The following is a 15,406-nucleotide window of genomic DNA, read 5'->3' as shown; positions in this document are numbered from 1 at the left end:
GAAAAGAAAAAAGTAATCATAGAAATGACTTTCCCCAGTAATTGAATTACTCTTCTGCAGCAGTAATTGAGTAGTAATCAAAATGACTTTTTTACAGACGTAATTAGTAATTGTAACTTATTAGTTTTGTGAGTAATTGGTCCCAACACTGCTCTCGGTCAACGTGATTTCCTCTTTTTCAGCTCTTGCTTTTCTGTGGTCCTCAGTCTCATCACAGAGCTCCGCACATCTCCTCTCCAAAACCAAACGCAACGCGCCAAAAGGAAATAATCATGACGGCATCAACATCTGCTCTGTTTATGGTTTTAGCTGCTGTCAGGTGCACACAGAGCGAATAAAACGCCTCCCCCCTGTTTGCATGAGGCTGTTTGTGGGGTGCGGTGGAGACACACACACACACACAGCAGCGTGCGGCGCTCGCTTTGTGTCCTCAGGACGTCCTCAGAACATCCTCAGGGCGTCCTCTCCAAGAGACAACAGAGCAACACAGTCCAGTCATTTTAGGCCAAAATTGGGGTCAACCTAGGACAAACTGCAAGAGAAGCAAACTCAACTGATTTTGGATCCTCAGTTTGTCCTGAGTGAGGGGAAAAAAAGTCCCAAGGAATCCCATTGGTGGAAAGTTTTGAAAATCTAACACACAGGGGAAAGGGGTTCCAAATTTTACTTTCAGATATCACTATAAAAATTCACAAGTTGATTACACACACAAAGACAAGAAAAAAAGTCAATTACAAGAATGAATTACAAGGTTACTGTATATATAGTAACCTTGTAATTCACTGTTTAAATGTCTGTTCTGGCATTTATTCCTTATATTCCTTATTAGCGCATATCAAATCAGATAATGTGTGATATGCATGTGTAAACAGAATAATTCAAAGAACTTGTAATTGACTTTTTTTCTTGTCTTTGTGTGTGTAATCAACTTGTGAATTTTTATAGTGATATCTGAAAGTCAAATGTTGAACCCCTTTCCCCTGTGTGTTGAAAACAGTGTTTTTTGGTAATATGTGGTCATAAATAGGTGATTTTCAAAACTTTCCACCAATGGGATTCCTTGGGACTTTTTTCCCCTCACTCAGGACAAACTGAGGATACAAAATCAGTTGAGTTTGCTTCTCTTGCAATTTGTCCGAGGGTTTTTTCATAAAATGACTGGACTAACAAGACAGTCATTTCCTGTGTTTGTGTCAGGAGAGTTCGACATTGCGTCCCCGGCTCAGGAGACAAAACGCAGGTCCTGAGTCTGTTCACTCCCACGGGACAAAAGACATGTCCCAGTCCAAACCATGACTGACGGTTCTGTCCCACGGTCACTGAAGAAAACACCGCACCTGTTCTTCACAAGCCTCAGGCGTTTCAACCAATCACAACAAAGCACTGGTGCTGCTCAGACGGACCAGAGATCGATCAGTGGATGAGACCCGTGTCGGCTTCATGCTGCAGGGACGACAGGAAGTGTGTGTGTGCCACGTTTCACACAGCTCGCTCACTTCCTGTCTCAGAGCGTCTCTGATGATTTATTATGTTTTTACTCTTTTTATGATTTTATGTTTCTTCTATGTTCTGATGTCTTTTATCCCTATGTACAGCACTTTGGTCAACCTGGTTGTTTTAAGTATGCTTTATAAATAAATTTGGATTTGGATTTGTTCCGTCTGCGGTCCTGCTCTCATCACCGGGGACGCCTCGGCCAGCAGGGCGATGGGCCTCAGGACTCACTCCATATCTTTAAAAGACGACTAAAAACCTTCCTTTTCACTCGAGCCTTTAACCAGCTCCTATTTTATTCCACATTGTGTTGTCTTTTATTGTTTTATTTACATCTTTTGTTTTATTGCAAAGTTCTCGTCTTTAGCCTTTTCCTTTTTTAATTCCACCCTGTGCTGTTTTATTTTTTTTTAATGTTTTATTTAATGTGTTTCTTCTTTTTATTGTGAAGCACTTTGAGCTGCAATTCTTGTATGAAAGGTGCTACACAAATAAAGTTTTATTATTATTATTATTATTATTATTATTATTATTATTAAGGTGGCACAGATTTAACAGGCAATGCTACTGACCTAACAGCCTGCCCCACAATCTCTCTCACACACACACACACACACACACACACACACACACACACACACACACTCGTGTTGCAGTACTCAAAATTGCATTTCAGGCCCCGTTTACACGACAACAGTTCTGATAAAAACTATTTCCTTTGCGTTTTTAAAAAGTTCCAGGGCCGTGTCGTCATTGTTTTCGCAAGACTTTCGTACGGCCAGTTTACACGGCGGCGGGGAGAGGGGCGTTGGTATCCAAAAATTACACTCTGGAAGCCGGTTTCCAAAGTTTCTAAAACACAGTTGTGGTGTAAATGAAAAGTTGACCGCTCTTTGTGAAAACTGCTGTCGTGTAAACGGGCCTCAATGCTCTTGTCTTGCAATTTACAGCGTTTTCACTCAGACGGCTAAATCTAAATCTCTTATTTATTTATTTCTAGACTGGTCGAGTGTCATCACCATCCTCAGTCACATCACCGGAGACTCCAATTTGTTTTTTGTTTTTTTGTTTTTTTAAACTCTTACCCAATCAGACAGAACTCCCCCTCACAAAGCCTTCTGTCATTTCCATCACACACACACATCCAGGCGTGTTTGACTGCAACACAAACACATCCACAGTCACGATCTGAACGAGCTGAACTTGGCTAGAGCTCGGGTCTCGACTGCAACACTGACACACACACACACACACACACACACACACACACACACAAAGCTACTGGAAAAATATGCCACACCTAAGAAGTGTAACTCATCAAGTAGCTCTCATTACTGACTCACCCTGAGATGTAATATCATGTGTGAGTGTGAACACCTGCTGCTATGTGGGGGCACGGCAAGTCAGACACACACACACACACACACACACACACACACACGGGGAGGGGTGTGTGTGTCGGGGGCAGGGGGACAAGAAAAGGCTTTCGCAGAGAGGGTAAACAGACATCGGCCGCAGGGAATGTGTGCGGATTGGCTTTTGTCAGAGCTTGACATATTCTTCTCCAATAAACGCCGAGCGTAATGCCATAAAGGATGGTGAGACGCAGCAGGAACGCACGGAAAAAAAACAAAAAAAAGAAAAAAACAAAAAAAACAGGCCCGCCGCCACAGACGCTGGTCAAAACGCCGTGCGGGCCGAGGATCCTTTAGCTTGTTCTCACTCTTTACTGGCAGGGAGGAGCTGCTGCTACCTTTCACAGCACACGCCGAAAAGTTTCAAACAACTGTTAAACTGGGAGAGAGAGAGAGAGAGAGAGAGACAGAGGGAGAGAGAGAGAGAGAGAGAGAGAGAGAGAGAGAGAGAGAGAGAGAATAGTTAGAACCTTCCCTGTCTGCCTGCAGCACACACACATGGTTTTATTGGCCTGGTGCTCAGGCAGCTCTCACATAAAACAAGCTAAGACACGTCAGGGCCTCTCATGGAATAATACATGGAGCAGCGCTAACACACACTAACACACACTAACACACACTAACACACACCAACACACACTAACCAATACTAGCTTTTCCCCCCCTTCTAAATCTTGTAAACAGATAAAAATACCTAAAGAGACCATCCCTAACCAGCTTAACCAAAACACACCTTTCCACTGAAGGTGCACTGTATTCATGTTGCCCATCCATACCAGGGTTGCCAGGTGTGTGAGACAAAAGCAGCCAAACAGCAACTCAAAACCAGCCCAAAACCCGCCCAACCTGGTATAAAAATGGCCCAAAAATCAGCCCAATACTAGAACTCAAAATATGCCCATAAAAGTCCATATATGTTGCTTTTAAAGTCCAACAGCGTTGCTATAATTGCAAAATGCACTATAATATCTATAAAATAACACCATAAGCATTAAAGGCAATTTCCCGAAACAGTTCTTTCACCTATTTAATTTACAGTATATCAGAACTTAAAATATAATATGGGATACCTTCCTTCAGCTGAGTGGTGCTGATGATGTGATTGGTCATGTGCTGAGTGGCCTCACACAGCATTGGCATATTATTTGTCTGTGGAGCAGGTGACATATGTGGATAGTTTATATGCTGATCTGGCCCGGAGTCAGTTTGACAGGATTTGGGTATAAACATCGGTCATTCAAAATATGAATCTTTGCCCAAGCCTGCGGTGTTACCCACGGCAACACTTAAAAAGTAGCCCAATTTGGCGGAAAAAACGCAGACTTGGCAACCCTGATCCATAGGGTAACATGAATCACATTATTTAGAGTTGCAGCTCGTGCTGGGCGGTATACAAATTCATACCGAATACCGGTGTTATTTTTTTTTATGATATGAATTTTTCAGATACCCCGATACCGGTGTGTGTGTGTGTGTGTGTGTGTGTGTGTGCAGCGCACATAACGTTGGGAACAGCACGTGGAACGTAGCGCCGCGGGACATCGTTGGAGGGGGGACTGTTTTTGCAGTTGCACTCTCTAAGCAGTGGGGACTCAGAAAATGAAGCTGAAGAACTTTTCCCAAAAAGAGGAGCTGTGTCGGCTGTTTGTCTTTGGCTTCAAAAAATCCGTCTGGCAAAGGCAGAGAAACTCTCCAGGCTACAGCAGCGCACTGACATAGATTGTGTAACAAAGCGAAGAGTTGCCACTCCGCTCTATTTTCACTGGCTAACAGCAGCACACTGGCTTAGCTTGTCTATTCAGAGAAGAGGTATCACTTTGGCTTTTTTTTAAATCTATGTTATCACATGCATACTACTGCTCATTCATTGGTGGCTGAATTGTTAGGTCTATTGATAAGTAATTCACATTTTAAAAATAATAATAATAATAATTTAACATATTGTTAAATCAGTCAAATCAGTCTGCATATTAATGCAAGTGGCCTTAAATTTGCATAATAAAAAGGTTCTGTATTTTGACTGCAACTGTCATGCATTCTGATTCCTTCACTTCATCAGAATCATGAGTGCCACCTCTTTGCATCATTTTGTGTTGCCATGTAAACCTGTATTAATACTAGGGGGGACAACTTGGACATTAATGTCCAGTATTCATTCCTCATGACAGTAAAATGGGTCATTCTAAGTTAATTTACTGCAGTAATTCTTCTCTAAATCATTAGAAAATGTGGTTAACACCCAGTCGTGCATGAAAAAAGAAAATACCGTCATATACCGTGAAATCGATATAATTTTGAAAAATACCGTGATATACATTTTTGGTCATACCACCCAGCACTAGTTGCAGCCCATTTCCTCTCTACATCATGTCAAGTCATTTTGCAATGCATATGCAATTAAAAAAATGTTTTTGCTCAGTTTTTAAAATAAAGACATCACCTCCATTCCTAGCACGGGGCGTCAGGTGACTGTCAGCGAGCAGAGCATCGTTTAATGTGCAAAATGAAATGAAAACTTTTTGGGCATAACGGAATAACAATAAAACAGCAACTCTGACAAAACCAAATTAAGGCTTCGTGTTTATTGTGATGTATAATTTAGCTCAGGCAATCTGTGGAAATTGTTTTTCATGCTGCGCAAAAATGAATGGCAGCAGATGGCTTCTTCTGAACGGAGGCAGACGAGCCCTGATGCTCCTGAAGCATAAAGTAAAACTGAAACCGCCGTTTTGGTCCTCTGTCCGCGCGGAAACATCTCAAAACGCAACCAACAGTCCCTCATGGAGCATGCAAGGCACACCAACGTCACACCAGGTTACTAATGCCTGATATGTCTCTTTTTTTTTTTTTTTTTAATTGGATATCAGTGTCATTTCTTCTTGCTCCAGTGTGAAAGATCATGTTCTGTGGCTCCATTTAAAAAAAAAAAAGACCACTTAATAATATTAATAATTAAGCAATATTGCTTGATCTGATCTGATCTCTTATATTTTTAGTTTGCTTTTGAAGTATTCTCTTTGTTTATTTTGTTCACTCAAATGTCATTTAGTCATATTTTTCTTGTTCATATATTATAATTGGTATAGGCCCCATTACGCCTGTGGCCTGCACACGTTTGAATGTTTGATACTGGACTAAACAGCCTGGATCACATGACAATCTGACATCAGAGTTTTCAAAAAAGCTGCCACAGGTGGAAAACACTGGCTTCGTGTGGACAGAGGGCCGAACTAGAGGAAAAGACGATGTGTTGTCAAATCGAATGTTGGACACGGCCTTGACGTGCTGACTCTGTGCAGCCACCAGCAGGATGAACGTCAAGGAAAGGGACAAACTGCAAGACTGGCACAAACTCACAAAAACAGCGGTATGATCCTTTAAAGAGGGTTTGGCACAGTCTCCTGGTCTGGTGTGGGTCAGTTATTACATGCCCTACCTCACAGAGTCTGGACCAGATCCAAAGCAGCTAATCCCATCTGTGTGTGTGTGTGTGTGTGTGTGTGTGTGTGTGTGTGTGTGTGTGTGGCCCGAGGCAGCCTGATCAGCAGTGCAGGGCACACACAAAGCGGACAGTGGGAGGCGGGCTGGTGAACGGGGGGGGCTGTGATGTTTCAAACAGCGGGGTTAACGCCTCGCTGTTTCTCCAAAACAAACACAGACCGGTGACACACACACACACACACACACACACACACATCTCTTAATTATGAACCAGCCAAAACACACTGTATGCAAGATTCCCCCTGCAAACGGACGCTGTAATAAATGTGTGAGGTGGGTGGGGGTGTTTGGGGGTGTTTTGTTAATCGCCTCGCGTGGCGTGAAGCACAGCCGCCGTGCGAGCCGCCGGCAGGACCTTCAGACCCACAGGCCTCACAGAGCGCGGCGAAACACGGCTAATTTTGGCAGAGGGACGGCGACGCCACCCTCGCGGCCCAGCACCGATAAAAACAGCTCCGGCGTGAGGCGCCGGCCGGGAGCTCGCGGCGCGGGTTCCCAGAATGCTTACTGTCCATGTGACCCTATAGACCAGAGGAATGCCTGGCATAGTTAAGCCGCCTAATCCCTCCCTGTGGTGACTTAAGGCTTAAACAAGATAGGCAGCGGTGAGAAAACCTGGGGATGGCAACACACACACACACACACACACACACACACACACACACACACACACACACACACACACACACACAGTGACTTGCGTAATATCATTCTCCATTCCTCAGTTATGTCTTACATGCAGGGAGAGGACATGGAAAGGAAATGATGATTTGTTGTAGGTTGGAGGCGCCGTGTTCGCTGTGGTTACCGTGTATAATGATGATAATGGGAGAGGATTATTATGATTTCTTTATTAGCCTCTTCTTTTGTGGTTTATTGTGTCGCCAGTTTGTTGCTGCCGTCACAACTGAATGTCCCTTAAGGATAAATTTAAAGGCGCATTGAATACAGTTTTTACACTCCAATTGGACCAAAAAGACCACAGTGCATGTCTGTGGGGGGGCGTGCTGATCGATAGTAATGACTCAACCATTACTTCCCCAAGTGCTGAGATTTCTAGTTAAAAAAGAAAAAAAAAAAATAGCCCAGTCTTTGCTTGGAAGTGTGTTTAGGTTATTTTCGGCTGTTTAAATTGTTCATATTTCTATTTTTTCTATATTCCTTGTTTATAGTGTTTATATTGCTTGCTGCTATTTATTATCTGTTTATAATGTAAATTATGCTTCATAGTTTGCTATCCACTTTGCTGCTGTAATGCTGGAAATTTCCCCACTGTGGGACTAATAAAGGAATATCTTATCTTATCTTATCTTATCTTATCTTATCTTATCTTATACCCAAGCTGGGGCCGTCAGGCTGGGGTCAGGAAAGTATTTATTAGATGCACACTGTTTTTTTTTTTGTTTTTTTTGCACATTGGGTACTTAGATCTTTAGATCTCGAGTGTCATCTTTTATTCTTTATTTTTTATTATTCTTTATTTTTTCATTATTCTTTATTTTTTATTATTCTTTATTTTTTATTATGCTTTATTTTTTATTTACTTAATCTTGTACTCTGTGGATACTGCTGAAAACTGTGAATTTCCTTCGGGATGAATAAAGTATCTATCTATCTATCTTTCTATCTATCTATCTATCTAGTTATGTTGGAGTTTGGGTGTGGTTCGGTCACGTCTGCGTTATCTCAGTGAAAAATGATGGACATGCTGTCTGTTCCGGGCAACTTCCTGTTTGGCGCTGAGGTTTCCGTGACGATGCTGAAAGGAGCACACAGCCTATCTGAAGGACAAGCAACATCTCAGGCTCGGGGTCGAGCTCGCACAGAAACGTCAGCTGATCGGCGACGACTTGCGACCCGCTGAACGGTTCCTCATCGCCGTAACATCTGAAAAGCGGTCTGAGCGGCGACAGACGTCTGAAACACACAAAAGGGCTTTCAGAGTAAAGCTTCAGTCGATGTTGTAGAGGACGGCCCTCCGGGGTTTTTCTGACAAAAGGCATAAAGCATTACCTTGTACACATGAACTTCTGGTGCATATGCTCGATATTAACATCTGTCTCTCCATTACTTAAATATTTGATATAAAGATAATGTTTACTGCTCGGGTTTAAAGCTGAGTTGTACATAGAAAAAAATAATCTGGGCTAAGTGAGCGCTAAAGCACAGACACAACATTTAAATGGTGTCTAGTTCTTAGATGAGAGCAGTTTTCTAGGATATTTCTTCGTGGAGCTGTAAAATTGGGCTGAACAATGCCAAAAAGAATAAAAATAACCCACAATAGGCGAAATCCGCGAAGTAGTCAGCTTTAGTTTTTACAATTATTCTAGATGTTTTAAGGCTGTAAAACCCCTCACTACACACTTTATACACTTTTCTCAGACAGGCATTAACATTTTCTCACTTTTCTCTCTTGTTTAAACTCTCAAAGTTTAAACCTTTGTTGAAAAATAAGTCCAGTAAAAAAAATAATAAAAAAAAAAAAAAGCATGCAAAATTGCACTAAAAAAAATCCACGCAACTGCGAGGCCGCGAAAGATGAACCGCGTTATAGCGAGGGACAACTGTACTGCAACCTGGGTTTTTTGCATAATTTTCAATTTGAGCTAGCTGCTTCTTTCCATTTCCATTTCGTCCATTTCTCCACACGACACATAAACACTGAGACTTTTTGTAGGTGTTTGAGGCCCAGGTGACATTTTGGCCGACTGTTTACCTTCATAAAACCAACAACAGAAACTAGAACTCTCCTCCCTTGCCAACAGATCCTCTCTCTGGATGTTGCGCTTTATCAAACTGCAGTTTTGATAAAATTGTGATTTCCTTTTCCAGCCCAACCGTAAACGCAAATCACAAGGCACTCTTACAGTTACTACAGTATTTTGCATTATGATGATCCAATTATATCGGCTCTCCGCACTAATTAGCTCGCTCACTTATTTTATGGTGAAAATGTGACTTTTAAACTTTTAAACCATAGATAGAGATGTTACAGAGAGGAGTCGTAAAATACTTAAGGACCCTTTAAGTATCTTTCCAGATGTAACAAAAAACATGTTTGTTTGGTGCAGATATCTATCTCTCCATCCATGCACACTGTGTGTCTCTCTGTCACACACACACACACACACACACACATGCATACAGCGACATTTTCCTCGTGGCCTCTGACCCCGCCCCCACCCTCGAAAGGGCAGACAGTGAAACCGGAATGATAAAAGGCGGAAAAAAGGTATCATGTTCTTGGTCTCTGAATCCAAAGGGCAGCCCCTCGCTGAAATGCAAATGAGCTCCACCGTCGGAGTGAAACGGCCTTTTGTCTCGGCCACAGCCGTCTGAAGCGTCCCGGCTCGTCTGCTCTGGAGCCGCCCTGTGAGTCACCGCTTCAACCCCACGGCACGAGGCACGCTCACGGACGGGGCACGCTCCAGTCCAGCCAGTTCACCCAAAAAGTCGCCCACCTTCCTCCTCTACATAATATGCTGAGGGATCAATCAATATTTTCATTAACTTTCCTACTTAAAAATCTTCTCAGAATAGGGCCTGAATTAATTATGAACTTTAGGCTCATGACCACTGAGCCCAGGCCAGTTTAAGCCTCCAGTGTGCTAATGGTTACGGCTCGCTGAAATAAATAGGAACAGATTTAAACACTGATTGCTGTTATTTGGCTCAAGCCTGTAAATGCAGCTAGAAAATTTGCTAGTTTTTTTTTTTTTTTTTCAGTAGAGACGTTCAACTTTATGTTCGGTGTATGGAAACCTGTGAGGGCTGTATGAAACTGTATGAAATGTGCTTGTTTGTGTATCCAGTCTAACAGCACCGGGCGTCCGGTTCTGTCACTTGGTCCATTTATTTATATATGCTTCTTATATCTATTCATACACACTGTTTATACCATATATACACTGTTTACATTTATATAGGCTGTTTATATTTATTTACATATACTGTTTATAGTTTATACATACTGTTAATATTTATATATATTGTTTATAATTGATATATACCGTTTATACTTATATATTATATATCTTATATTTACATTTCTTTTTTTACCTTGCTTTATTTATTTATTTAGGCTTATACTTTGACCTGAGTCCTAATTTCGTACCACTAACATGTAAATGTGAGCTGGTATGACAATAAAGCTCCTTGTTCTTGTTCATCTTCTTGTTGTTCTTGAATGAACGAATGAACTGGAGGCTTGGCTGCTCTGCTGTGGCCAGCTGAGGATGGGTGGAGGGTTCTCTTAAGGTCAAAGGGCAAATCTGAGAACTTTTATTAAAACGCTATTCATTCCTAAGTTTTTATTATTAGAAAGGTGGAAAGTCAGAACATACATCAGATCCGTCTTCAGGAATATGATTTTTCCTTTTTTCCCTGATGACGAAAACTAAGAAGAAAATGGCACGGGAATTTTTTTTTTTTTTTTTCCTTGTTGTAACTGGTCAGAACAGCTTAGACATGTAAGACGCCGAGGATGCCTGGTGCCTGTGTGGCATACAGACTAGGGATGGGCGTATCGATTCTGTGGTATCGATATATCGATACTCACACGCTACTCATTTGGCATCAATTTCCTTAAACAAGTATTGATACTAATAAGAATTGGGGGTGCATGCATAACTTTCAGCTGCTTTAGATAGCTTCCTTCACTCACTATGTGCCGAGACACCCCTGAGCCTGGCGGCGTGTTGAGCCGGCCCGTGTCACGTGACGGCCCGACAGCACAGCCAGCAAGAGGAACACAGCCGGAGGAACACACAGAAAATAATGGCAGATCGGTCTTTTTTCTTTTCTTTTTTTTACAAGAAAAGTGCAAGAAAACAACAACAACAACAGTGAAAATGTGCAAATTTTTGTTCATATTTAATTTATTTCATTCATATTTATGTTATTTATTTATGTTATTTTTTTATTTAATTTTAGTTTTATTATGCATTGACCATAATAAATATGGTATAAATGGCCTGTATTTGTCATGTAATTTGTCTTAAATGTAATAATATTTTGAATGAAAAAAAATTGCCAATAAGAAATTATCAGTATCGGTATCGGTATCAATGAAAATGCAAGAAAAAGTATCGGTATCGCATCTAATCCTGAAAGTGTGGTACTGCCCATCCCTAACACAGACAAACAAGTGGCTGACATCTGTATTTCCTACAGGACACGGGGGGAGGGACCCTGCATTTACATTTGTGAGCAGCTCTCTGTGTTGAGTCGGTGTGAGTGTGTTAGCCGTCGAGGTGACAGGGTGACGTCGCACAGACAGCTGAGCAGTGTGTGTGTGTGTGTCTTCACCTCTGTGTGGCTCATTAACCTCCCGTCATTCATCGGCAGACAGGACAGGAGCGGAGAGGACGGCTCGCTGCTCCGCCGGGCCCTCACAGCCACGGGAAGCGGAAAAACAGTCACCTCACAACCGCCGCCCACGATGGAAGACAGCGGCGCCGCCCGGCCCCGGGTTCAGACGCCACGCCCGTTTGTAATCCTTTCTGCTCCACCGGTGCTTGACTGAACATGCCCGTCTTAATGAGACTGTGGAGTAGGGATGTCACGATTATTTGATTTCACGAATATCGGCGGTTTTAAACTCCACGGTTAATTATTCGTGAAGGCGAAAAACTGCGAAAAAACCAAAAATCTGGGTTCGCCCAGATTTATCTAACAGACATTTCTCTGGATCCAATAGAAGTGCAGCTTTCGTTCTCAACCACACTAACGTAGGCCTACTAGCCAATCAGAAGTAGGGCGGGGGCGGGACTTGGTTGTTGACGATCAGGCGCTCCATGTGCCGTCGAAAGTGAGCCTCGTTAGCCTACAGTGACGCACATAGACATATACCGGTATGTCTATGGTGACGCACTGCAACCCACAGGATGGACTGCAGGTTCTTGAAGCCCGGGGAAGACAGCAAAGACGTCTCTTAAACCGATGATGTCGGAGCCGACAGGATTTGGCATGCCTACTCTACATATAGATATCTCCTGGACCGTTAATGACGTACAGAAACTTAAAAAAACATCGGAAACCGGAGAAACGGAGCTTTGCGCTTATATACAGGCCATTACGGTGACTCCTTAGGACGACTGACACTTCGACTGTCCAATCACAGAAGAGTCCCCGGTAATGGTGCGACCGAAAACATTCAGACGGTTTCTGAAAGCAGAGAAGCGGAGCTTTCCGATGGTGTGCAAAAACACTCACTCACTGCACAATTCTACAACCAGAAAAAGCATGCAACATTGTAACATTGCAACATTGTCATTTATTTTCACTGTTACAGTGTTATTTATGTTTCAAAGGGCAGCTAAATATTATTTCTGTTATGTTGGCATGGAAATAAATGAAACGTGAATATCTATAAGGAGTGTTCATGTGATTTTATACATATATTGTGTGAAATTAATTAATATATAGGCCTAATAATCGTAAAATCGTGATTATTTCTCTGACAATAATCGTACCAAGAAAATCTATAATCGTGACATCCCTACTGTGGAGCCATTCCAAAGTGTGAAACGGTGGAAACGGCGTTTGACCCGCCCATGTCCGCGTTTCCCGCCACGCCTCGGGGCCACAGCAGAACCTGTCCTTCGTCTGCTTCCCTCTCTACCTTGAACTCGCCACTACATTATTTTTAAAAAACGGAAAGGAAAGTGCTGGTGAGCTCAAAGCGATTATCGAGGATCTGAGGCCGACTCAGTGAGGAAATTAAAGCGCCTGGCTGCTGATAATGATGGCCTGCGATCGGATTACTGCCTTTTCAGCGCCCGTGTTCGCCTGTGCACTCACCTCTCGTGTGGTTTTACTCGTGCTGTATTTCAGCCAAAGTTATTTGTCTCAAACTTTTTTGTGTGCCTCCCCGTTCGGCTCTCCCTTGAAAAACACATCATTAATCTCAGTGGGTCTGCCCAATTAAAAAAAGTGCTCCATGTAGCATTCTGTGTTTCTCAGAAGACCATGTTTCCCATAAACTCTGTTACTTCTTGGCACAAAAAGGGTGATGCTACTTGTTCCCCCAGCAAATGTTGCTCTGTTTTTTTTTTGTTTTTTTTTCTGGACAGCAAGAAGAAGAAAAAAAAATGATTGAAATTGAAATTATACAGTTTGGAATAAAGTTGTGAACTAACAGCGAAATAAAATGTTCATTTACATCCATTTGTGCTGCAAAAAAACCCAATCAAGTTTATTTCCTGCAACCTAGTGGCCTGCCATATAAAAAGCAGTGTGAATTATACAATATGGACATGGTCAGCATAGCTTGTATATTTCACATTTCATATCTCATATTCTTAGGTTAGTCTTTATTGTATATATTTACTCTTTATTGTATATACTTCTGCATCTATTCTATTCTATTTCATTTTATTTTATGTTTCTATTGATGCTGCTGTAACAAGAATTTCCCAGTTTAGGATCAATAAAGTAAATCTATCTATCTATCTATCTATCTATCTCTATGCTGGTGCTTTCATAGGATTTTGACACACAAGAGATTGTGATTAAAAAAAAAAAATCCTTATTAATGTGGAAATAATGACCAAGCAGGTACAGAAAACAACAGAACGGATAGAACGGTCTAATCATTTAAGCGGATTATTATTCAGCATCCCTTTACTGTAGTGCAGCCTTTAAACCCAAGAAGACGACACTTCTGTCGCGTCAAGCTACCGCGCCATCCAAAATCCCAGATTATATTGATGCTCATGTCACAATATTGACAAAATATCAATACATCACCCAGCTCTTGTGCACATAGACTGTCTTCTTGTCAGTGTTCTTGTTGGTTTTCATGACACCGATGTCCAAACATGAATGCGCTAATCTGTCATTCATGCTGCAATGCTGCATTCACATATCTTTAAATAAAGGTTAAATACACTGCATCAGAGAAAATGTGCACAGTGCTGGCCGTGGGGCTGCAGGGAGGGGGGCGGGGCCGCGATACACCTGCAACCTGATCTGTGTGAGCGCCGCCACGCTCAGTGCCGGGTGATGAACAGCGGTGAAATGTGTGTGCGTGATTAAGAGCCAGCAAGAGGATGCGTAGCAACTCTGTACCAGCAGGGTAACAGTTGTGGCAATTGAGCGGTGCACGTCTGTGTGTGTGTGTGTGTGTGTGTGTGTGTGTGTGTGTGTGTGTGTGTGTGTGTCGGGGGGAGATAACATGGCCTCTCTCCAGCTTACAGCAAACGGACGTGAATGACGACTTGTTCAAATGGCCCGTCACTATGGAAACCTTCTAGAAAAGCATCCCAGCTATTCACACAGAGGAACACTGAGGCTGCAGAAGAAAGGGAGACAGAGAGAGAGAGAGAAGGAGAGAGAGAGGGAGAGGGAGAGAGGGGAAGGAAAAAGAGAAAAAAATACAGATTGAAGAAGTGGAGCACGGGAGCGGAGGGAGGGAGGGAGGGAGGGAGATAGATCATCAGAAACACTCACAGTGAAAGAGTGCAGCACAGAAAAGGGGGAGAACGGGGAAAACAGAGGAGAGGAATAATGGAAAAAGAGGGAATGAGGCCATGTGAGAGACTGGTACACCCACAGCATCCATAGATAACACACATCCAAAACGGAGTGCGTCTCGTCCTGAACAAATGAAAACAAGCAGATGCACAAACAGCCGTCTCTCTCCCCTGATGCCCGGGCGTCACACCGACCGCTGCTGGTTTCTATTAAAATATTTACTAAACAGGAAGCTGAAAGTGAAGGGGACAGGATTTCGGCGTTTGTGTCGGTTTGTCGCAAAAAACGTCCAGGTGAAACATCCGTGTCAGTGTGGATGCCCTCTGAACAGGTGTGTCTGCAGGTGTGTTTACTAAATGTACCCACCGGGCATGTACAGCTGTCCCTCGCTGTAACGCGGTTCACCTTTCGCAGCCTCGCAGTTTTGCGGATTTTTTTTTTTTGTGCAATTTTGCATGCTTTTTTTTTTTTTTTTTTTTAATTTACAGCGCATTGTGTTCTGCGTCCTGATTTTTCTA

At 42.5% G+C, this 15,406-nt stretch overlaps 1 protein-coding gene across 4 annotated transcripts in view; it reads right to left on the bottom strand.

The window, feature by feature from the left end:
• Nucleotides 1–15,406, bottom strand: part of aplp2 (amyloid beta (A4) precursor-like protein 2) — a 94,011-nt gene that overhangs the window by 55,581 nt on the left and 23,024 nt on the right. The window contains exon 1 of one of the 4 annotated variants that reach the window (XM_030067685.1): nucleotides 11,721–11,957. The exons of the other annotated variants lie outside the window; for them this stretch is intronic. Coding sequence (XP_029923545.1) covers nucleotides 11,721–11,753 — 33 coding nt within the window. The 5' untranslated portion in view covers nucleotides 11,754–11,957. Of the gene's footprint in view, nucleotides 1–11,720; nucleotides 11,958–15,406 lie in introns of those variants that run through there. 4 annotated transcript variants of the gene reach the window in all.

Source organism: Myripristis murdjan, chromosome 13 (genome assembly GCF_902150065.1).
Source record: "Myripristis murdjan chromosome 13, fMyrMur1.1, whole genome shotgun sequence".
In the NCBI taxonomy this organism is placed as follows: Eukaryota; Metazoa; Chordata; class Actinopteri; order Holocentriformes; family Holocentridae; genus Myripristis; species Myripristis murdjan.
This window is presented reverse-complemented; position numbering and strand designations above follow the sequence as displayed.